Genomic DNA, 26,044 nt, shown 5'->3' with positions numbered 1-26,044 from the left:
TCCCCAACTAAGGTGCTATAAAGCATTTATATGCACTTACATAGTTGATAACAAAATAAGGTCTAGAACAGAAAATACTTTTCATTCTTCTTTAATAAGAAAAAAATCTAGTAGTACTTGCTAAACAAATAACATTCAAAGATAAATATTTTAAACAAATTTCTATCAAAGATGCAAAGAAAGTATTGTTAATGGTACTGATATTTCTGAACAATGTGATAAAGAAAATAACAGAGTAACAATAGAACCATTAGAAAAAAGTATTTAGTTCAGAAATAGCTTCACTTGGAAAACATACTCTGACATACAAAAGAATAAGAAAAAAAAAAAGTAGCTACAAAGATTCTCCAATCCTTTTATTTATGTATTTTTAGGCAACTCTTGAGAACCTGTGCAAATAGGCCAAGAATTGTAAAGTGCTTCAACAGTCTAGGTCACCATTTTTAAACAAAACAAAAAACCCTACTATCCTAATACTGTATTAAATAAAAACACTCCCTTTTTGTCAGACATTATCCCAGTTTTCGTTCATTTTGATATTTTCCCTCATCCTTTACACAAATTTGCTAAACAATAATTTTTCCAGTAACGTAAGACTTAAAAAGCAGACACTGCCTGGCAAAAACATCTTTTCACTACTTCTAGAGATACTTTGCTGCTTTAAATAAATGTTTTAACTTTTACATTAAAATAGCTTTGCTGCTACCTTGTATACAGGCTGAGATGGTGAAATGTACATTTGTGCAATTCAAAAATACTGAGCAAAAGGATACACAGATACCGTATGGAAGTGCTACCATCAACAGAAAACAGGGGCTCAAAATAGTTACCTAAGAGATGTTATCCTCGGGCTACTAAAACATGTTTCTAAAATTACACAGATTCCCAGCTGGATGCTTGAAAAAAGCATGCCCACATATGCCCATGCTAACCTTTATTAGCTGGCCGTTTAATAATCTATTGTTTCTCTAATTCACAGATTTTAAATGTTCCTTCTTTGAAGCTAGACACAGAATTCTTAAAACAAAACATCCAATTTTTAGGCCTGTAACTACAGCTCTGAAGTTAATGGGAGCTTTGCTAAGATGATCAGACCCCCTAGCTCTTTTTAATAGTAGTTAAATGTCAAATATAAATACAGCACCACAGCAAAACATATTCCATTGACAGAATCTGGGACAAGACACTATGCAGCTGCTGTTAACAATAAAGAACAAAACTGATGCTTGCTCAAAATAAGTGTTGCTGGTTACAAAGTTGTGTTCAAGCCTGCTTTTTGTTTGTGGAAAAAGTCAATATTCTTATGTGTTAACTACAGGAACAATGAAATAAGCAGTTACAGTTATTCCCAAACATTTAAGAGGTGCACATTTGTACAGCATATGTTGTAGCTATGTGATTATCATCCTCTTGGAGAGAAAAATACATTCCATTTAAGCTGTTAAACTAAAACCACTGTCATGACATCTTAAAATACAGGTACCTAAAGTTAGATCCGTAAGCTGAAATCTTGGCCCTAGTGAATTCAATGGAAAATTCAGCCATTGGTTTTAATAGACTTCATCCAGGATTTTCACTAGGAACGATTATCCTTAATTCCCTGGGAACTAAGCCCCTTTAGAAACCCTCAAAATTACATCATTTTTATTATTCCTAACTTCTAAGCAGTCATGCTTGAGAATTTTGGCCTTCAGTTCTTATGCATGATAAAACCAAGCTTTCCATAAACATTAGAGAAAGACCAGAGGAAGATATAAATATATCTCAAATTGTCTGCAGCATTTAGTTTGTACAAGTGTCGTTTTGCTGATGTTGCTGAGCTACTTTAGAAAACACATACCTTGAATTTGAATTGTAATTGTATTTTGTAACTGAAATTACATACCTTGTGGGGTATGTAATTTCATCACCTATGTCAAATGACTTCTAAAGATGAAACTTCTCTGATGCTTTGAATATATTTGATATAAGAACTTCTAAGCTGAGGAATTAAGTTATCTTGATTTTCCAGATCTAAGATGTGCAGTCGCTAAGGGAAATATTTTAACTGCCATATGTATCAATAGAGCATAACTAGCCCAATACTGGGATTTTAACAGTTGCAAAAACCTAAATGCAATAGGTAACGTGTAAGCCTCAATCAATATACATAATAAAATCAACAAAGAAATAATATCAAGGTCTGTTTCAAAAACTCTTTAGGGACATATAGTTGTATTGACAATGAGTCTTTTAGGTATACGTTATTAGCAAATCATGTTTACGTGGTACATGTAACTAGTAAACATTGCAGAAACCTCTTTGTACTGTCCTTTAGAGAGCAATACAGAAATGATTTTTCACGATTCTTCAGAAGCTGAGCTTGCTTTACATCCACGTGAAATGCTGTCATCACTGCATCCAAGCCCGGAGGATGAACTGCAGAGAAGGGGAGAGAAAAAAAAAATAAAAGGAGGAAATTGGTTTTCACAACACACTCAAAGCCTGAGTAACAGAGGAGAACTTTAATTATCTCCAGTCACAAAGAGAGACAGGAAATTTGGACTTTTAATTAGCCATTTGGAGTGCAGTTGGATATTTTTTTAGCAAGATAATTTAAACGCGAATAATTCAAGTCTGACTAAATGAAATTCACATAATCAGAATGCAGATAATTGAATTTCTACTGCATTCATTAATTCAGTGTGGAGGTGTGTGTGAAGACTTCTATGATGAGCTGTCACAGCTCAATAAAATCTCAGTCAATTAATTTTTTCATTATCTTAGTATTACATCAACAAAAAAGTGAAGCATGCGTGTGTATATGTATGTATATATAATCTCAGAAAGTAAGGAAATACAGAAATCACCTCTCTGAATCTGAGTCTGCATTGTTTTTTTCTTTTTTTCTCTCTTCATCTTCTATAGGAAAACGTCTGTTCAAAGAGGCAAACTTATGAATTGCATCAGCAACAGAATATTTGGTCTGTCCAGATACACAAGCCTCCATATCTTCAGGACTTAGCTGAGTCTGTAAGAAGAGGTGAAGCCTACTGTCTGAAAGCAATAATGCATTTTGTAGAATCCTGTAAAAAGAAAAAGAAAAGTCAAATATATTTATATAGATACGCATATTCTAAAGTGTTTTACCAGAACAAATTCTAAATGATGTTCTGCTTTTAAGTGTTTATAAGAATCCTAAATCAGTTACAGAGGTAATGAACATATTAAAATGATTAGGTGTGTGTTACTTTCTTATTACATTATTTGGAATTTTAGGTGAGTAAAAACATGAAGCTAATAGTTAAGCACATCTGTTATAAGAATAACTTCAAGGACATTTCTTCCATTTAACCATCTGTTATTACCACATGGATTAATTAATGACTTTTAGGCTGTTGGTAGCATATACTCTTACAGAAATTCAGTCTCCGTTTCAGAACTGCCTATATATTTTTTTAAAATAACAAAGCTTTTCTAAAAATGAGAAGTCGCCAGTCTCTTTGGTGGAGGAAAGAAGTGCATACAGTGACAGAGGACTTTAGAAACATAAAATGCCCAGAATCTGAAATACTTGTAAACAACAGAGTATTTGTACACATAAGCCAAAATTCATTTATACTTTAACAAATAACACATACCTTTAAGGAAGGGTGAAAATGCCAATACTGAACATTGATCTAAATATACTTTAAGTCATTTTCAGGGAATCTCAAATAATATTTTTCATTCTATTTTTTTTAAAAAAACTCCATTTTCATCTCTCTAAGCCTTCAGATACATTTAGCATTGAGTATTTGCTTACATAGAGTGGAAGTACAAAGTAAAATACATTCCAGAAATACAAAAAGTTGTAGAGATACTTTTATGTGGCCTGAGAACTGAGGATCATCAGCACTATTTTGAAAGAATACATCTCTGCTGCATGATTTATCTAAAGAAGGAATACTTTAATACATGTATCCTAGTGTGATTAACAGGAGACTCTATGTTTATGCATACATGTAATTTTATTCACAAGTGAAGTAATCTGTTAGTCTTTGCAACATAAAAGCCTATATAGCCACACCAAATAGCGCTCCATAGAAAATTACTAACCAAAACTACAAACCAAATTATTATTACAAATCAAAACCAGCAAGAGTCAATATTTACCTATTTCTAATCTTTTAGGTCACTATATTTGCCAAAAAAAGTCATTGCCGTGCAATAGGATGCAAGAGAGGACACTAATGTAAGAACTGGTAAAAGCAAAAAGAAATAGTGCATTATATTAAGTACTCTGATTAAAAGAAATGTATAATGGATTAGTTCCTCCTATCAAACAAGATTAATGATGTGCTTCGACTGTAACATTTTAAAAATATAAATATGCTCTGAAAACTATCCTGTAAAGTGGCCAACATTACAATAACAATTAATATACTAAAAGATTTCTGGCTTTATCTAAGCCTATAAAATTCTGTCAAATCAAAATAAATAATAAGATATATCTAACTGAAAACGTAGGATATTTGTATATATATGCACATTTCATTTGCACAGGTAAATACACATTCACAACCAAATAATTCACATGTTGACATCTTGCAGTGAGGAAATACCTGCAGTAGCCCTAACGATCTACCAAGTGTGTATGAAATTCAGTCTAAAAAAGACCAGATTCCACTACGATTCAAGATAAACACTCTGTCGTACTTAGATAAAGTTCTTTTACTCTGAAATAAATTCTCACAATTTTTTTTAAAAAATAAACATAGCAAATACAGTATACATTGGTAAAGTCAATGGAAACAGTGTATTAATACACAGTACACTGAAAAATATCTTGGTATCCTAAGGGAAAACAGAAAATGTTGTGTATTAATGATTCAAAACACAGAATTTACAAGTCTACACACCTTAACAGCAATAGCTTCATGAATACAGTCTGAAAAGCCATCATTCACTGGTCACTGAAAGAAGATTTCAGCCTTGACTTTTGATAAATATAAACTCCCAAATAGGACAAACATCATGACAAGAAGTAGAAGAAAAAAACACCGTTCCACACAATAAATTCATGTTTATAGTTTAAGCAGTTGTGGGAGTAGATTCTCCCCTCCCTCTCTTCCTCCTCTTAAAAGAGGAAAAAAAAAAAAAAAAAACATACTAGAGTTTACTCTAGAGTAACTGGAGTTACTAGTTTTCTCAGGCTTTTTAACAACATAATGAAAGGATGCATATTTCTGCAATTCTAACATTTGTGTCTAATACAAAGTAACACAGTAGAAGTCAAGACATTAAATTCTGCCTATGGTATTTAGCTTCATGGTAGATTTTCTTGTACTGTACCTTCAAAAGTTTCCTGCCAGCCAGCAAAAACACAAGTAACTAACTGTTCATAAGATTATACTATACTTACAGCTTTGTTGCTGTTTGAAATGTATTTTATTTTCTTTATAAAATAATGGGTAATCTTTAAAATTGATTTTAGATGGTTTGAGGCATTACACCAGAGAAGTAATGAGCATTAATGTCAATGATATTGGACACAAATTCATTTTAGCTTTATTTCATGTCCAGTACAATTCTACTAAACCTTGAACTGCTGAAGCACTGTTATTAACTTGCCAGTAACCTAACACATGGAACAGCAAACAAAAGTGATAAGAGTACAGGCTGATCAGGACCTCAAGGCTACTGTCCTTTTTCTGCAGCTATAATTCAATTTCCAATTTTACTTTACATTGGACTCATTATTTCACAGTAATTTTCTGTTCTGCTTAATAGTGCCATCTGGAGGTGAATGAACGAAGAGAAACCAAGGGGAAGAAACAGAAAGATTCTCGTTACATTAATTGCGTATGTACATCCATAAGGGGGAAAAAAAACAAGCACACAAAGCATTTTACAAACCAGTTAAAGTGATCTCAAAAGCAAATCCGACTACCTTTCACCCAGTCATGCCCCTGAAACATCTCTTCTTCCTTCTAATTAAAGGATAACTTTTGCCTTTTCCCTCCTATGTGAACCAACAGGTCAGATTGAATGCTTGAAGAATGCAATTAGAAAGCAAAGTGAAAAATAAATTTGTGCTACCCATAAGCCTTATGTTTTGCTGTTCAGAATATTCCTGTTTCAAGGAAATAACCATGCATCTATGATTTGCCACCAGATGTTACTAGCACAGTAGTTGCCCTCAAGGGCCTTCACTGTTTTGGGGATTCATTGTGTGAGGTGTTGTACAACTAGAAAATAACTGTTTTGGCTCCAAGGACCTTAAAATCAAAAGTACAAAACACAACATACAAATGAAAAAAAGTAGGAGGGAAAGTGGTATGCAATATTATTAATATCAGGATGTTTTAGCACAGGCTAGTTGTATATGCAGTTTGAATTCAACCAGTAGCATCCACAACGTTTCACAAACAGTTTTATTACAGTGAGTGTCAATGCAAAGCTGCAGTTACAGTGATGTAAATCAGTTCTCACTGCACTTGTGCTAATGTAAGAGTCATGGCTCACAGTGCTAATTCCTGTAAACTGACTGGACATATTTAAGAGAACAGACTTTCTATGCATGCCCAGAATAAGAATGAAAGGCTAAATCCTGCAAGTCTTTATCACATCAGTAGTCATTACTTGTCAGAGATCTCACTCCTCTCAGCCAGATTGCTCACATGCATAATGACTACTTATGTGATTAAGGGGGCTGCAGGATAAGGCTCTACATTTGAATTAGAGATAATAAAATCATTTTTTATTTGTGGCCACGTGAATCTTTGTTTGTAAGCTTTCAGTAAATGCTCATGATCTCTAGACTTTTAAAGAAGGAGGACAGAAAGTGTCAGTTGACATCTAAAAGTAGTAACGTCATTTTTTGAGAAAATGCTGAATACTAGTTGGCAAGTATTTCTCCTTCCTTATGTTACAGCAAAAGCACTTACAAAAGACAAAACATGTGTTTCGTCTTATTTGGACAAGCTCCAAAATCTGGCTTTCTTCAACATGATTTTATTAGGTATATTATACACTGTTCTGCTGGAGGAGAACAACATATGGCTGAACAGTACAACTTAATCCTAACTAAAGATTTCCTGTATCTACTGTAACCTAATACAATGACAGATGCACACTTGTGTGTGCGTGGAAGGTTAACACTCCGATTTTGTTTTCAACAAATTTCCCATTTACATCATATCATATGAGGGAGGGAAAAAAATAATAATAATAAAGCTCGAGAGACAACAGATCACAGCCTGTACTGTGGTGCCCTCTATTGAGCATCCGCTCAGCCTCTCACGGCGAGCGGGGACTTACACAGCCCACAGCAAACAAAGCTCCACTGCCTCCTTCGAAAAGGCCTACTGTGTTTCCTCATCCTGTTTTTAAACGGAGGAAATGTTACCGACAGCAAGCGACTGTTAAACAACTGTTCAGAATTTGACAACAAATACATTTTAAAGAAAAGAATTAGTAACTAAACTGCCTGATAAGTATTATTACACACTCCAGTGGAAGTCACCAGATCTGAAATATTTTCCAAGTTTTACTCAAAATAGCTCGAGCGGGGAGAGCGCCACATTTCACTGAGGAAATCCCACCTGGCCGAGGGCTGCCAGTGCCCTTGTCCATTCTGTGCTGCCAAAAGCACCCGAGCAGCCGCTCTCCCACTTCTCCCATCCTTACTGGAGAACAACGTATCTCCAGGGGAATCCTCTAACCCTACCCCAGCTTGTGCTTGTGGGATTGTAATCTGGAAGGTAAACCAGTCTGAGAAGGAAGGCAAAACCAAAGCTACCTTTTAAGAACAGTCCTGCCTTGGGCAGTGATCAGCTAGAACTGTGAATGGTTTTGCACCGGCACCGAGCGAGCACAAAGCATTACATCCAGAGCAGAAAGACGGGGCAAGCACTTTGTTCTCTGTGGATTTTAGCAGTGCATTTTTCCAAACTCCTACCAGCTCTTCTACCACATCATAAACTGCAGTATAATTGGCCCAGATCTTTTTTCTTGAGCCAAACAATTTGTTAGAACCCAACTGTATTTAATGAAAGCAAAATATCAGCAGGAGTGAATACAACTAGCATTTAAAACAGTTTTGTTAATTTGTGTTCTGATAAGCAAACATGAATGATCTTATATAAAGGTAGTCTAAATCCCAGTTAAATCTGTGCAGAAAAAAAAAGGGTGAAAGCAAAGAGGCTCTTACAGAACCTAATATTAAAGTTCATGTTTTGATTTTGACCTTACATTTAAAAATAAGCTTTTCCTGTGAATTTAAACACATCCTCAAAAGTATTAGGATACTTACCAAGAAAAATGCATCGTTTTCCTTATTTTTATAAAGTAATTCATAACTGAAAATGGGCTAGCTGACTTCCGTTAATGCAAATGGGCTTTTGAAATATTAAATTATGCCCAGACAAGAAGTGAGCTTTACAGCTCTTCATCATTCAGAGTGATAATAACCTGTAAGATGAGCAGTTCTCACCCTGAATTTGTATGGTAAAGACAAACAGAATGGAAAACCCATTTCCAGATTCCAGCAAATTCTGATGCTTTGCTTTAGGTTCCTGCTGTGGACCAAATTCTCACCCTACCGTGTTCAGCATAAAGAGGCTGCACAGACCCCATGCTAATTCTGGAGCGATGTGTGAAGACAACTCTACAAGAGAGCTCTACAGCAATCCACATACAGGTGGTACAGAGGTACTCTCAGGATGAGACAGTAACTGGATACCTGAGAGCCCTCTCCACTTTGCTTCCAGCAGCTCAATCCTTACTTCTCTGTCTGGGGGCTACTGTCCCAGGAGAGGCTGCAGTAACCTCCTTCCACAGAGCAAAGGATGAAGGGAAGAAACAGAAATGGTTAAAGACCTACGTTTCATTTTCAGATATGGTCTGATCTTGACAATCTCATAAGGTACTGAATGCAGACTGGAGCATAGGTTCCTGTATCGCCTGTAAAACATCTGAAAATCTTACCTATATACACCTGTCAGAGGGAGGTTCATAGGTTTGAATCACATTTCTCCTCACCGTCGTAAGGGAATCATAAGGGAACACCAGAAGGGACTGTGGGCCTCTTAGTGACAACCACTGTCATTGCTGGGCTAATGGAGCACTCAGTTTTGCAGTTCTGGGCTAGATACCCTATGCAACTACTTTCTGATTCCTTTCTCACCCCCTTTCTAGTATACCAGGGAGGTGCTGCTCCCCCCAGCACTGCCACGCTAGGGAATCTGTAGCATCCAGACCCAGTAGTTCAGTCATGTCAAGTCTATAAAATATAAGGCAGCAGAATTCAAATAGACTCACATAAACTGTGCATCAGCTGGAGTACATGCAAAATCAGCACTGATCACATACTGGAGTTAAAGACACTGCACTTGCCAATGAGTTACACAAATGCAATTTCACTAAAAGAAATCACAACCTTTGGTTGACTTTTTTTAAAAAAAGGTGGAAGATATCATGGCAGTCTAGTTCAACCAATAAAAAGATCCCTTCTATAAATAGTAGCACATCCGGCATGCCAGCCAGCAAAGGGCAATGGTACAGCATGTAATTGCCAAGCCAATTCATCACAACACAATCGTATCTCTGAAAATTCCTTCCAACCTTCCTTCCTCAGGGCTGAGAGAAGGCCACCACCTTTCTAAACAGCACCTAAGCTGAAAAATTTAAGTCACTACTTTACAACAGAAATGCCTCTTCACCCACTCTTGGATGGGCAGCAAGGTAAAATGCTCAACCTGCTGTCATTTTCTCCTGTCAGTACCCATTTAAATCCATGCATCCACAAAACTGGAAAGAGAAGAACTGTTTTAAGAGACTATGTCACTGTGTTTTGCCTTTTTGAGGCAGAAATAGTGGTTGTAAGTATTTTTGATCTTGGAATATTATGTGCTGTTACCAGATTGGTCTCTTCCCCATTTTCAAAAATCACACTCATTTTAAAATGTGCTACTCCATGTGACAGCACAGCTGAGCTAGAACTGCTCAGACACATGGACCTGAACTACCACACACTGTCTGACTGCTGATATGATCAGACACTTTCCTCTCTCCCATGTCCCCAGACAGTATTCACTGACTGTACTTCTGCCCACAGATTCTAAGTATAAGTGTACATGGAAATACTATTCCTCCAGCTCCTGCAATGGTTAACTCTCCTTGCTTTCAGCTGTTAAGCCTACTGTTAGTAAATATATTCCCAGGACCAATTCGTTCTTGTCTGTTAGGGAAGCCTATAATCATAACATACTGACTAGAAAAAAAGTGGGTCCACTCACCATGAGCCTCAAAGCCTACTCTGCCTTCTTCCTTTGTCTATGCAACTCTGATTCATGAAAACATTGATATTGAAAGATTAGTGTCTTTACTCTGTGTCTTATCATGCCTTTAACCCAAAGAGTGCCTAAAGACAGCTTGCAAACTTACTTATGCATAATTCCTACCATAGCAACTGTGAACACAGCTGCACTCATAACAGCATTTGCAGAATATAAAGAAAATGGCAGGGAAAGCACAGAACTACACCAGTAGGCTTGCTACCATGGCAGGCAGTAAAATGGTTACAGCAGTGCGACTGAACGATGCAATACTGTAACTAATACAGTACTCTCTTGTAAGTCAAGTCAGTCTAGCTAAGATTTCACTGTTCATTTATTACAGTTTACACTAACCCTTTACATAACAGCATAGAGGAATGATTTTATACAAGTTGCAGCTGTAGTAAAAGTGATCACAGCTGCCAGCGCTTGTTTATGTTAGTGGGTATGGTAAACAGAGTAACTGGCATCACAGGAAATATTTGTGTTAGAAAATCTCCCTGCACAATTTTCCCAAGCTCCCAATGTTTTAGACAACAGAGTTTATTAGAGAGACCTGGACACTGAATTCCTATTACTATCAAGAAGGAGAGAAGTCTTATTTATTTGTGTAAGCATAATTCTTGAAAGCTGGAAGCAAGATATTACCATGAAAGAACTTTCAATCTCAATACAAACATGAAGCAACGTAAACCCCAAACTATTCTTTTTAATCAATGCAACAAAATGCAATGGAAGAGTTGGAGTTTTCTTACACCAATGAAGCTGAAATTACATATATGAAATATGACTTTGTGCAAATAAAACAAAAATAAAACCAAATGTGTAACATGTGAAGATGACCACAAGATGGCTCTCACATACCAGGGATGAGCTATGTTAAACTAGAAAACTGACATAAAAAAGTCAGCATCTCAAGATAAGGGATACTTACTTTTCAAGGAATTCTTGAAGACCCTGCCGACGATGGTCCACGTGATGAGGATTGTTCGCATTAAAAAAGGGAGTTTTAGATGGGAGTTCTGGTAACTGTCTTTTATAAACAAATAAACAAATATATAGTTAAAACCTAATCTGAAACAACAGAGAAAAATACCGCAAGCTAAAGCCAACCTCAAGCATTTGGGATTCACAAGTTACATTCCAAAAGATAATTAAATCAAATTTGAGAGAACAAGGTGGAGCAACTGCTGTGCTTCTGACACACTTTGAAGGAAAGAAAGAGAATTTTCTGGTCCAGCTGTTAAGCGGGCATGCCTATCTGTATCTCTTTTGCTGTTCTCATGTCTGCAGAACCTAAGCACATCCTAAAACTACATAGACCAGAAATATCTACACTGCTGTTACTAGCCAGCTTGAGCAGGACAGCCTCTGCTCAATATGGCCTAATAATTTACCTTGGACAGACTGCTATTCCTGTTACCTATACCCAATAAAAGGAAATACAGATCAAGTATATTACAGGTTATTAGACTGGGATCACCAAACAACATGAATATAAAATACATCCTTTTGGGTTTAGACCAAGTAAAGCAGCTGGAAACGTGTGGTACAGAACAAAATTGTACTAGTAGAAAATACAGACACTTTCCAGCTCTGAATTCCCAAGATTAAGAAAAAACAACCCTCTCCCACCAGGTGTTACTTACAGATTATTAAAAACAGGTATTTAATGGAATAAATGAAACTTATAAGTTGCTCACATTAGCACAGCATTGCTCTGAAGTCTCTGTCGGAGCCAAACAAACTCTCGAAAGCGTCGCCTAACACAGGATGTTTTCCTTGTAAAACACATACTGTTTGTCTGTTGGGAAACAAAAAACATTTTACCTTGTAAACCATTTTAAACTAAAGTGCAAGTATGATATCAAAAAGAAAAAGCCATAAACAAAAACAAGATGCCAATGCCTGAGACACCAACAGAAAGCTTGACATGGATGCAGTTTAGCTGAAGGACTGTGCTTTCTCTCAGACAAAACTGGCATCAGTTCTCAGAGAATGTTTTTTTTTCTTTTTTCAAGCAAGAGATCAAAATAAAGTTTTGTATCTGAGGGAAAAAAATCTCAGAAAAATAAAAGTTTCAGTGGAAAACACCAATCTTTGCAAGGGGGAGGGGAAGGTTTAATTATTCTAGTTATGATCCTCCAAACACTTAACTCTACATAGAGTTCTTCTAGTCTGCAGTCCTAGTTAAATCAAATAAACTAATGTGAATGCTCCCCACAATTAGCAGTATTTGGGCATTTTCCCAAAGAACAGTATTACTCCATAAGAAAATGCCAATTCATCAAAAGAAATAATTCATGGAAATTAAATGATTTTGCCCATTTTTTTGTGCAGCATACATTTAAGTGAAACTCTGCCTGCCAGACAGAACTCCACTGTAAGTGGAGTCTACATTTTAAGGCACCCTTAATAGCCTGCCAGCACCTGTAGCTCTAATAGAGTTCTCCCCCATGAGGACTGTACAGGACCCAAAGATGCCAGCTTTCTAGAAGAGACTGGTATCTGGGCTGTCTCATAGCTTAAGAAAGCGAATGCTATGTATGAGCTGGGCAAAAGAAGAATCCAGCTGGTTCAAGAACCTGGAAAACCCAAGATTTCGAATCCACTTAGTATGTACCTATCAATGTGGTCTCTGAAAGCCTTTGTGGACTCCTGGTAGGGAGCTTCAGAGATGCTTATCAGCTTCAGAGATGCCCATTGCCAAATCATACCACTCTGTCTAAATGACATCGCCCCAGCTTGGCTGTTGCTGAGGAAACCAGTAACATACTTCCATTTCAGAAACACCACTACCTATGAAACTATAATATAACCCCCATTCAAATCTACAGAATTTCTATTACTAGAAGTCAAAAACATAATTGCTTTTGAAACAGTACTTAAACCACATTGCAAATGTAAATGTTTCACAGCTCTGTTTGCTATGTAAGACACAAGAATTGTCAGCATATACATTTAAAAAGCAATCATTTGACTGTATGCTCTCAGTATACTGAATGCTTCACTCTCCCACACAGGAAGGAAATGCTTTCAGTTTTGTGCCAAACATTAGTCATGTAACTTTAGGCTCTCAAATTCTTCGCCTGATAGCTGATAAACTTCACAAAACTTTACTTACATTGCAATTAAAATTCCTGGACCTAGATTTAGGAAATTAGGATAATTCTTTCCAAATATCATCCACGAAAGAAGAATAACCAACAAAACAAAATGACATATAGGACAGATTTAAGACATGGGAGAACTGTAATTCTAAGAGCGTTTCCATAACCATATGGTAGGCTACAACTGCAAACACAGCTGTACTTACTTGACATATCCAAGTACCACTGAGCTAGCATAGTATGAATATCAAGGTATGCTGAAAACAACCACGTCACAGAAACCAAGTAACTTGACAAATATAAGAACTGGGGAGAGTTTAAGATACAAATTACCAGACTCTTACTTGAAAAGAAAGTCTTTTTCACATGAATAGCTGAACATTAAACTACTTCTATAATTGTAAGCTCACTGACTATGCAAGTCTGTTGCACAGATTTTCTAGCTGATAACTAAAACTAAGAACAGTATCTGTTGTAAGACAACGTGTTCTGGAACACTCATGTGAACCCAAGTATCAGGTTCTAGTCCCAGCTCCACCACAGACTTGCTGCATGGTTTTGGCCAAGCTATGTTACCTGTTTCACTGCATCTGCATCGTTAAAAGGAGAATAATATCCCCCAGTCTTCCAGGAGCGTTGTAAAGAAATTCCTTTACTATCTGAAGTGGACAAGAAGGTTGGACAAGAAACAGCAATAAGAATACAAAGAATCTGTATTGATATTTTAATACTCACATGAATGAATATCTCATAGTCTATGTATGAATGCCAAGAGTCTTCTTTCTGTGTCCTAGGGTCTCGCACCAAGACAGTTACAAATTCCTGCAAGCGCATAATAAATCAAGCAATTAATTTCAGAAGACAAAGGGAGCGTGAAAGATTCTTCTGATTATTCTGCTGCTTCACAGAACTACTATGTTCAGATTAAAAGCTGAACTACTGTTTTATAGGATTGCAACATTCAATAAAAAGAGAAGCAAAAAGCAATGAATCATCTGAGCTACACATGTCATCTGAGCTGGCACATGTCCAGGAAATTCCTTGCCAAACTGCTAGCAAAAGGGACTATTTCAGATTAAATAATACTGTGAATTATCACACATGCTTCATTCATGGGAGATCTGGTGATTTCAACAGCTACAAATTAAGTATCCAACATAAAACAAAACTCACAGGTTTAAGATAGAACTAAGCAGGTATTTTAGGCTTTTTCCAAGTTTTTGTTCAACATTCACAAAGAATGTGTTACAAAACTGTTCCATGTACCCAGTGCTTATGTATAGAGTTTTATTTGCACCTGAATTTCTTTTGCCACTTTATCTATGATCTTTTTTTTTAAGATCAGGTATTTGTACCCACTGATATTAGGGATCTGGGACAGGTCTCAGAACCTCCACAAGGAGGTGAAGAATTGTCTTTTTCTATGCACAAATTACCCACTTCAGCCCAGTAGAGGAGGGTATACCACTCCTAATTGTGCCAGGCACAGATCTGATGCAGGGATTCATGGTCTCAAGCCTAGCATCCCTGATGCTTTGTGGAAAGAGATGAATACCCCCCTTCCGCTGTGCCACATACGCTTCCTGATACACCACAAACTTAAGTCACTAAGGACAGTAGGACCAGGGCACTTCCATCCCAGTCTGGCCATCAACTGCGTGAAAAGGGAACACTGCAGAGCATACTTAGCCCCACTTTCAGGGGACAATGACATAGAGCATACACCTTAGAAGTTGTCACACCTAGTCTATTTCCTTATAATTTCTCAATTTAAATAATAAGTTAGAGTGATCCCAAAGGAGTGATAGAGGCCTGAGGGCATTAGTGTAATGAAACTAGGCATCACTAATAAAAATTGGATGAGGCTGAAGAGTACACGCTTCTAGGTATCCTCAGCTAATAACCACATGAAATTTTGTATCATATTAAGAAAGCAAACTTGGTAAATCCATATTTTCATATTAAGATGGAAAAGGTTCTTTGAAGTATAAAGGTTGCAAGTGCGCCTAACTACTAGCTCTTACTAGAACAAAAAGAATAGCCTGTCCAACTTCAGTTGCATATGTAAGCAATTACCCAAAGAACTAAGGCAACCACCTACGCAACTTTTTAAAGAAAAGCAAATCATTTTAAGCTGTAGATACATTTTTCCTAAGAGGAAGGCACTGCACTAAATCTCCAGATGCAGGGATCAAAGGTGGGAGGAAGGACAAAGTCTTTGGTAAGCAGGATGCTTTTTTAGTACCTCTCTATTCACATATCAGAGTCTTAAACTAGAAAGCTCTCAAAATGTGTCCCTCCACCCCCAAACCACAGATATATAGCATCCAGCAGTGCCACCAGCAGCAAACATGAGAAAAAGGACATCCTTGACAGGAAAAGATCTATTTTGCCTGAACAGTCATTTGTACCCTGTATGCGGCAGGGAGGTATTTGTGGTCTTGATTAAATCATTTATCATCCCAGAGCAACTGATTTCCTAGTGATACTGTTTCAGTGATGGAGAATCTCTGGTCTGATGGCTGGATACTGCCCACTGTTTCATCTCATTTAGTGCAACTTCCAGTCACAGGAGTTTTTCTGCAATATGACTGGATAACACTGTCATTGAGCACCTTGCCAAAGAAAGCCCATTTGAACGACTCCTGCCAACTCTGCTGCTTCTTTCCTCACTGAAGAACACCGGAGGCCTGACTGCGCTCTGCAGCTTTTTAACCTCATGCCAACAGGGCACAAAACAAACAAATCAACAAAAGTTGTAATAATATCTATGAGCTTGAGTGGGGGGGTCATGACTTTATTAGTAGAGAAAAATCTGTGAGAGATATGAGAAAGTTATTCCCCCTCCTATGCAGATCAATCCAATATGCTAAACAAAGGACAGAAAGACGTATTTCAGTTCTGCTTTTTTTTTTCCTTGATGGCTATTATAGCATATTTTCAGACCTGCTGAAACATCTTCTCGTATCTATATTCTTATCTTCTCCTGAGATTTAGTCTTCCTTAATTCTATCTTTCTCTCTGTTCTCAGCCTTCTGTTTCCGTGTTTCTCACTCTTCCCCAGCGCTGCAAACACTTCTGCTAATCATTCTGGCTTCCCTTTCATGAGGTCCTGCAAGCTGGAAGAAGAGCGATTACACCAGAAAGTTTCAGATGCAACATTGCTCTCCTCTTACATTCAAATACTGCAGCTCAGAAGTCAAGACTGTAAACAGCCTACTTATAACTTTTGGTTCCTTTCCTGAGATCAATTGCCCTATCATTTTCCCATCACGCTTCCTTATACCTAGGTTCCTCAAATTATTTTATTTCCAAGTGACCTTCTATTACACTCCTCTTCATAAGGAATCAAAATAGCCTTCTAAGTAAAATACTCCTTTTAAACCCTATTATACCAACACATTATGATAAAAAGTTTATTTGGTTTATACTGTGTTAGCTATGGGTTACCTTGTAAATGATTCTGGACTAGAATTTCCACGCAAAACCCTCTGTACTTTAATTTCTAACTAAATGGCCATCAGGTTTCAATACTGAGGCCTTCAATACTTCAGACTTTTCAGACTCTACCTATACAAGAAATGAGACCGATCACATCTAAAATAGCAGTCAGGTATTTGGGAAGCATATCACAGACGCAAGAGTAAAAATATTCTCTGGTACAATGAAATACCTCAGTAAACAGCAGCACTCAAATACAGTCAGTATGAGTTCCAGTTTGAAACATCATCATTTCAGCAGAATATTGGGAGTTTCTTCTTTTAGTTTAACAAAAGATACCAAGACTGAGGTAAGTATGAAGCAAGATAAATATTAAGCAATTAGAAAATAAACCCAGAATGTACAGCCTTTCTCAAGATCTGCTGTTACTTCCCCTATAAATATCTTGAATCCAGGAAGTGTTAACTGCAATTCCTTTTACAGTCTCTGAGACTCATAAATAGAGGCATTACACACTTAGACATCCCTTCTCTTAACCCATATGCCATCTCTGTGATATGGGAGCAAACTAGCATATAACAATACAATAAATACAGCAATATAACTACACTGATTCAATCAAAACAGTACTACTTAGTGTAAATGTGGATACACTGCCGTAAAAGGTGCTTGTGTCACCTTGTCCCTATAAAACCAGGCTTGTACGAGTCCAATATTTGCATATAGGCAGAATCCAAATAAAGTTAGCTGGCAGACTATTCATTTTAGACATTGCTGTTGTATGCTTAAATCCATTCTGTGTTCACTGGTTGCAAACACTGAACAGATTATAGCAGTCCTTTTTGCCTCTATCTTCTTTCCCTAATTTTGCTATAAAAAAAATGAGATATAGTCAATAAGAACATCTATCTTCAACTTATCCAGTGCTCACCTGCGAGAGGTGAGGCTGCCCTTTTCCTCCCACAGACCACATGAAGACTAACTTCATCTTTTGTCGCCAGACTGCATAACTGTCCCACTTCACAAACCAGGAAGCAGAACCCTAAGAGAGGATAAGTCCCCAGGCTTACTAATGCCTAAAACCAAAGTTTCAGGGAAGTTTTACTTGTGAGAGGAAATCATTTTCAAGACATGGCTTTCTTCCCCCGCTCCCTTTCCAAGATTTGTTTTGTTTTGTTTTTCCAGAATTGCAGATGTAGCTATTACATCACATATTTATATACTTTTTTCTTTTTTAATTGTGGGCACAATACACAGACATGTCTGCAATGCATTAAAGAAGAATGTTTCCTGCAATGCCCAAGTGCAGTGATTCTCCCAAAACCTGAATTCAGTGTAGACAGTACAAAATGTCCAAACCTGGCAGTGGAGGTTTGTGCACTGCACAACAAACTTTTGCAGAAAGTATTCTTTTCCCCTGGAAATTGTTAATTCACAAGCAGAACCCAAACTGCTATTATAAAAGTTTTGATCTGGAATCCAGCAGTCACAGTGGCCCAAATATCTACATAAGCAATTTCAAATTAATTAACAAGAAATTCTATTGATAACTAAGGAAAAACAGAAAGTTATTTCTCTCCTACGTGAACCAGCTTTACAGTTACTGCATGCACCAGCAAGCTAGCGTCTGTAGCCTAGAACACAAAAAATAATTATAACTATTTAATGAGCAGGAAGAAGCTGAGCAGGTTCTCTACCTAGCTGTGCCTTTCAATTCATGGGTAAAAGGGCTGTGACTTCTATGCCAGTCACTTCAGGAATGGCATTTTGCTAGCCTGGCCTTGAGAACAAGGTCATTCCCAGTAGTTCAAGTCACATGTAAATGACAAAATGGCCAACAAAGCCCTGATGCCTGACTTATACCTACAATCTCACTGTTACAGGCCTGCTCAGAGAACATCACTGCTGACAGTAAAGGAAAAGGGGCAGCACTAAGGTCACTGTACACAGAGGCACTGAAAGCTGGAATATTCCCGTTTGGATTTGCCCCAAAAGGAACAATACATCATTTTAGCAGCTGAAGCAAACATATAAAATCTTTTTTTCTCCCTGTTGCAGATATCATTTCTTGACAATACAATAGATTGCTTGGAGCTAAGGACATGCCAGAAGTTCTATTATACAGAATGACTGCAAAAACTGTGTTTCTGAGAAGTTTATTTTTAGCATTCTTCTACTAGGAAGATAGGAAATCTTACATGGAAACATCTATTTTTAATATGGGAAAAATCTACCACAAGAGGGAGGAAAATAATATTGCTGCATTGGATGACTATTTGCTTCATCCATTCCAGCTGTGTTTTAATTCAGATCTCCATTCTCAGGACAGGATCAGGTGATAAACTCATGCTCCATGGTGCCACTGTTGCACATTCGATGAGTCAATAACCCCAAGAGAGTCATTTTCCATAAAGTTCTTATATATATATATATATATATATATATATATATATATATATATATATATATATGCAAAATTTCCCATCAGGTGGCCTCTTAGTAAAAGAATCAATCACAAATGATATGGGGCTCTTTATGTTGGGTGTATGGGCAATCTGTACTTCATGCATGTTGAATAGTAAGGCTGGTAAGAGATTAACACCTGAGAGAAAATTGTTTGATAAAATCTTTCATGTTCATTGGGACTGAGCCAAAAAAAGAAAAAAAAAAAGAAGGATGATTTTTCCTGGAAATGAGAGTTCAGTTCTAGCTCTAAGCATTACATTCTATCAAATACCTGAGCTAATGGAGAGAAAACTGAAATTGAAGTCCCTCTTTCAGCTGAGTGTCTGAACCAGTCATACAAAGTCATTTACTTTCATTCTCTCTGACCCAGTGAGTATTTGTTTCTCCCATGAAATTTTAACAGAAGGAACTGGCAGTGCATCACTCCAGAATATTCTGTGGCTTGGTGCTTAAACACGAAGAATATGCCAAATCTTTCCTGGCTGAAGTGAACGCTCTAAGCCAATTCTGAGTGGATAAAGAGGGAGTGAGAGAAGAGGTGTCCCCTGTTTTTTTGGCCACTGTTTTATGCTGTGTACTAACAGGAGGTTTATCATGAAAATCTGCTTGTCTGCTATTGCTATGCAGGTCAGAGAGGTGGAAAATATTTTTGTCTGCCCTGAATGGGCTGACAAGCCAAGTGCTGAGTTACTCCCCAGCATCCAGATTTGCAACTGCAGAGCACCCAGGGCTCACTAAGCCCCCTTCCTGAAGGAAATTTAGGCATTTCTGGAAGAAAGCTATTGCCACAGTTACATGAAGCAACTGATGGGCATTTCGAAATCTAAATTTTGGATGCAACTGCACCTGTAGCTAAACCAAGCAGACATGAGTACTCTAGCCCTTCTCTGAGTACTATCCTTTCTTCTGCCATTTAAAATACAGATGTCTCACACTGCCCCTGTGATAGCCAAAATATCAACAGCAGAATTGTCTTTTATTCTGATTTCATTGATGGCAGCAATGGTGGAAAACTGACTCTCCAGAAGCTGCTGCTCTTGCAAGGCACCAGTCCTCAGGAGGTTTTAACTCTTCCTGTAATGTGTTTAAAGTGACATGGTAAGCTTAGCACTGCTTTCTTATCTGGTTTAAGTAAAGCATAAGGGTTTCCTATGTTGCAATAATTAGATCATACGGAAATTCTAACTCAGTAATCCCCTAACCCCAGTGTAACCAATCGAGTCTGGTGTGGGCTATACTAAGCAGCAAACGGCAAGTCCGCCCTGCTGAGTCAGCTGCAGTGGAAGCACAGCCAGGGTTCAGGCCGTCTCCTAAAACAAGAGCAGCCTCCCCACAAAACATACACCAGCTTCTTCACGTGTGCTTGGTGAGTTCACCTTTTTGCACTTCTTTCTATTCTCACGTGGACTTCCAGTCCAGGACACACAATAGTGAGTATTTGGAGCAGACAATTCTCAGTGCCCTTTGCTTAAGAAGAAATGTTTTATTAATACTTGCTAAAAATAAACTTACCCAGCAATCCACTCAACAATATGCAAAAAAGAAAAGGAGGGGGGGATGACAAAATGTCACTGTATTTCTTGAGGATATGAACCACAACAACAGAAGAAATACTCGCACATGTCAAATGAAAACCACGAAGAGCATGGTTCGCTCTTCAGTTGTGTTAACCTGTTTTCCGTATTGTTTGTGCTTAAGGTCTAGCTCCAAATACTGACACAGAAAAGTAGCATTAATGTAGTTTGGGTCAATAAAATTTATTTGGGTTCAAACACTCATCCATACATATTTTAATTGCAAATCAATTTGTGTCCTTAAATGCTTCCATGAACTTATTTTAAATGTAACGCTTCGATGAAATGGTTTGCAACTTTGATAATGAGAACAAAATACTATTACCAACACACCTAAATCTCTGATTGTTTTCAGAAAACTTTTACCTACAGTTGTACTTTAGTCCTGCTCCACCAGTGAAAGCCGACATGGCAATCATCAAGACAAGCTAAAGGCTTTTACCACTCCCAGATCTGAGTGGTCTTTGAGGTAAGGACCCCCACCGTGTTTGTTCAGCACACCTAAGTCCACAGGATGTTATTTATATCTCAAGCTCTTAAATACTCCCGAGGCAACAAATCATTAAATAAATACAAATATCAGGAAAGGTGGTGGTAAAATAGGCAAGTGTTTCATGGACTCCGACTAGCTCCATTTATTTAACCTACTGGCACTGCTCAAATGGCCCAATCTGGGCCTGCCAAAACAGATATCCTCCTCTGTCATACTATCAGTGATTCATTTTAGGTTCATTTGATGCAGGCTCCAAAATGCAATAGGCATATTGGTAGGAACAAAGCAAATACTTGCTTTCTCATGTTTTATCCAGAAACCACTGTTGGACAGGCAAAAAAAAAAAAAATTCTGTGGTGCTGTATCTACAGTAATATCAAAAGCAGCATCAGATGGGGTTTAAGCATATTTTCCCCCCAATCCCTTCCTTTGGTTAACATCGTCCAAATGCATACAAGCTGAGAGACTTCAGAGGTGGGAAGGTACATTTCTCAGCTTAGGCAACAAGTCAGCTTCACTCCTCAGGCCTTGTTTCCAGTAAGATGCAAAGTTTAGGTTGCAAATTTTGTATAAATATTTCGAGCAGTTTTCTGCAATCTGCGTTATTACCAATAGTCATTAAAATGACTAGTTTCTTTGTTCTTAAAAAAAAAAATCTAATGAATCTTGTGTCTTTTTAATGGAGAATACAATATGGTCGCTTTCAAGACACTGTCATCTTGTGCCAAAAAGTCTTCTGAAATAGGCAGGAGCATCCTGACCTTGGAATGCCAAGCAAGAATTACAGGATTTTACAGATCTCCTTTGGGATGTTTATATTAGCTACTAAAACTCTGTACTAAGACATTCAGGCAGCTAACAATGCCTAGTCACTTAAAACAAACAAACAAAAGGGAGAACCAGTGCTATCATGGAGCTGCGTATCTAAAGGCAACCAGACAATCTCAAAGCATCATATAATGGAATCAAGGACATAGGATAGTGGCATTTTAAAAGTTTGCTTCAAAAGTCCTGCTTGGAAGTGGCATATAGCATGCAAAGCAAGTTTCAGTCTCTTAGAAATGAAAGAAGAAATTTCTGGGACTATCTTGCAATGACCATGGACTATTCTAGGGACTGGGATACTGCCACAATCATATCATGGCATAACTATGAAATGCTATGAAATACTGTGAATTGGTATTTACTTCAAGGCAGAACATCATACTGTGCTTTGTTCCTAGTACAGCACCTCTTCAATACAACACCCTAATCAACCATATTTGAATGTTCTGGAGACTTCAGTGCATTTTTAAGTGAAGATGCTCCAAAAATAACGGCCATTCTGACTTCAGGTGGAGGCTGCAATACAGAAGAAAGTGAATAATCCCAGGGAAAGCTTTCTATATACAGCTAATAGAAGACATTATGAAATTGCTGTGACCAGTTACTTAATCTGACAGATGTAAGATGACAAACTCCCCATTTGTAAATCTCAGTAAAATTCACTTCACAACCACCAGACTAGAATCCTTCTTTTATTAAAGAAGAAACATCACTTACTTGTTTTTCATGTTTTGGGGTCATCTTCACAGTTCTGTATTTAAAGTTAAAAAAACCTGAAAAATAAAACAGACACCAGCGTGGCATTTAACAGGAATTTAAACATCATTATCTTTTTTTGCTAGGTATTAGTAAACAGCAGGAAGAGCCACAGTCAGTTCAATATATGACAGATTTTTTTTTTCCAAAAACCATAACTAGGAATTTAATAGTCAGAAACAAAAGCTCATTTCTATGTATTTTTGATTCATGATGTGCCAGATTGCTTAGATGCATTAGAAGGACTGGGTTAGTTCCCTTCTGGGGATGACAGTCCAGTGATCCACATAAGTGTCACGCACATATACGCGCACACATCCCCCAGCGGTTGCCCTGCACCCCCGTGCTCGCCCGTGCACCCTCCCCGCACCAGTCTCCCAACAGCCGCACGCCCCCGGCACCCCCAGCGCACGCTCTGTTGTCCTCAGCAGAAACAAAGCCGAGGCAGTACGTACCCCCTGCACCTTATTCCCAGCCCCGGTTCGAGGAGACTAGTGCTGCTGAGCTCTAGGAGATGCTAGAACGCAACGCAGCCCAATTTATCCTGCTGGTGGAGGGCCGAAATCAGCATCCAAAAGCCTCTCTAAATCGTTTCCCTGAAATGAAGATAAACAGAGAGAGAAATTGTTTGTTTGCATTCTGTATGCTAGCTAAAACGTCGTGGCATTAGTAGTTTTAAAAACCCCTAATCAAGCAAAGCATAGAATTAAACCAAATACAAAAATTCTCTTCATCTGCCCGCCTCCATCTTTGCAGTAGAAGGAAAATGGTATCTCTACTCTTGCTGAACATTTTTTTTAAATGAACATTTTATTATGGCTTTTTTCACCCCTTCTTTTCCCCCAGGTCATATATCTTCTGCAGTTTTTATTTCTTACTGGCATAAGTAGCACCAGTCAGGCAAGCTCAAAATATCCTACTTCTGATACTGCTAATAAGTGACAGGGCTGAAATAATACAACTCATTTTATCTTCTGTTTTTCTAATAAACAACTTCCAGGCTAGTGTATGTTAGAAAGAACAGTCTAAACTCCAAGCAGCCATAGCAATTTGAAGTGTTAAAATTAATATTTCAGCATCAGAAGGCTTTCTAAAAAGGCTAAAGAAGTTTCCACCATATAGTTTGAAGTATGAGAATATTCCTTTATTTCCTATAACTACATTTTTCATTGTACATGCAAATATTTTCTCTGAATAGACCAAAATCTATTACAAAAGAAAATACAGCATGAGAAAGGAAAGAAATTTTGAGTCACTCTAATGCAAATATTATCATTAGTTCATTTAATAGTAAGTGTTCTCCTGTTTTAGGAAACAAAAACACTAAATCTCATTCACAACTTTTAAAAATTCTTATATCCAAATAGCAAAACACATTTTTCATTTTACAAGCAACATACTACAGGCAAGCCAGCAACGCAGCAACTTCTAATGTGATTAATCTCAAATTGAAATCCAAGCTCATTAAAGATGTATCTTCTGACTTCAGCAAGTCCAAGATGCCACCCATCACACTGCAGATAACTAGAAAGCATACCGAAAGAAGTATTCGGTAGAGTAGCAAGGCAGACACTTCTAGAACTTTTCTAACACATGCAGAAGTCAGTGAAGCAGAATAGCAGTTCAACTGTCTGCTTAAGAAAATGTATTTTTGTTTTTTGAAATACCCTCCTCAAAAATGCAAGTGATGGAGAGAAACCACCTTCAGAAACCAAATAGGAGGTTACTGGTCTTCTTACTCACAAAAAAATTTCCATTGACAGAGAAACAAACCAGTGCTGGGAAAAGGAAACCAAAAAAAAAAAAAAAAAAAAAAAAAATCAGTGGGAGATCTGTAGTTTTGATATAGTACTTTCCACAGTGGCTAAGGGAAAAAAAGAGAAAAAAAACCACTGATTTGAATAAGTTTTCATTCTGCTTCTGATTTCTTTTCACACTGAAGCTCCCTCTCTTTTTTTTTTTTTAAAAAAAAGCCATCTAGATTCTTATAACCCCTGTTCCTTTCAGGAGATACTTCTTGACAGTTTAGTTGCATAGCCAAGAGAAGCTTCAGTGCACAATGCCACAGCTGCCAGCAAGCACCCAAAAGCATAAAATTATGAAGTGACTTGTCATTCTTCCTGCAGATTAAAAATTAGGAGAAAAAAAGAAGGAAAAAAAAAGGAGGAAAAAGGGAAGAAAAAAGAAAAGAAAAGGAGCTGTAATGTTTTTCTTATGGATAATAGGGAAGTGCTAGGTATATTTTATTTCATATTTAGAGTTTATTTTCTAAGTAAACAATTCATTTTAATTTAGATTTTAACTGCTATTGGATAATATCCTTTTACCTGGTAAACGAATTAATCTTAAAGGAGGTGGCTTCTCCTCCTGTACTCCCCAACTGAATGATTTTAAAAAAAAAAAAAAGTTTCATACAGGCAAAAAAATGACAGGACAGACTGCTCTAAGCACAGTGCAAACAGAAGTGAGCAAGAGCTACATGCTGTTCCTAGCTTCAGCAGCCTGCTCAGCTTGGGGACCGGTTATCTCTCACAGGTACCCAAGCACAGCCTTCTCGGCCACCTCATTAGTAGCTGCATTTAGTTACATTGCAATTTTATGGTCGGCCCTTTGCTAGGTAGCAGCATACGCAGTGCACTTGTCTCTTCTGGGATTGCGTACAAAATGTCATGTAGCCAGTGTTTCCCTCAAGCAGTAAGTGCTGATCTGCAGTTCAAGAATCACTTATCCACCCACCTTTGGGTATTTCTGAAAACATAACCAAATAACTACCTTCAAGCTTTAACAGGGAAAAGTAATTTATTTTTAGACCTTGGTCATGATTGACAGTCCTATCCAATCACAGCAAAGTCCTCAGCTGCCCTTTCAAGGCCATTACTGTCATCAGGATTGAATGAAATTTTCTTTCAAGGCTACAGTGTGACCAGAGAGATCACAATCAAATCTCTAAATAAATATCTTCACTACATTTCAGGTTTTGCTTACCTTAAAGCAAAAATATCCTAAGAGTTTTCACCTACGGTACAGAAAGTTCAACCGCATCAGTATACAGCATTCACCACAACAGAACATGCCTGCATA

At 37.5% G+C, this 26,044-nt stretch overlaps 1 protein-coding gene across 1 annotated transcript in view; it reads right to left on the bottom strand.

Moving 5' to 3' along the window:
- Positions 1-335: 335 nt before the first annotated feature.
- Positions 336-26,044, bottom strand: part of SNX10 (sorting nexin 10) — a 40,941-nt gene continuing 15,232 nt past the window's right edge. The window contains exons 2-8 of the mRNA XM_062567813.1: positions 23,419-23,559; positions 22,925-22,980; positions 14,144-14,230; positions 12,002-12,102; positions 11,233-11,331; positions 2,850-3,065; positions 336-2,418 (exon numbers count right to left, since the gene is read on the bottom strand). Coding sequence (XP_062423797.1) covers positions 2,340-2,418; positions 2,850-3,065; positions 11,233-11,331; positions 12,002-12,102; positions 14,144-14,230; positions 22,925-22,948 — 606 coding nt within the window. The 5' untranslated portion in view covers positions 22,949-22,980; positions 23,419-23,559 and the 3' untranslated portion in view covers positions 336-2,339. The remainder of the gene's footprint in view (positions 2,419-2,849; positions 3,066-11,232; positions 11,332-12,001; positions 12,103-14,143; positions 14,231-22,924; positions 22,981-23,418; positions 23,560-26,044) is intronic.

Source organism: Rhea pennata, chromosome 2, assembly GCF_028389875.1.
Source record: "Rhea pennata isolate bPtePen1 chromosome 2, bPtePen1.pri, whole genome shotgun sequence".
Classification (NCBI taxonomy): domain Eukaryota; kingdom Metazoa; phylum Chordata; class Aves; order Rheiformes; family Rheidae; genus Rhea; species Rhea pennata.
Note: the sequence above shows the minus strand (reverse complement) of the source record. Positions and strands in the feature narration are given on the sequence as shown.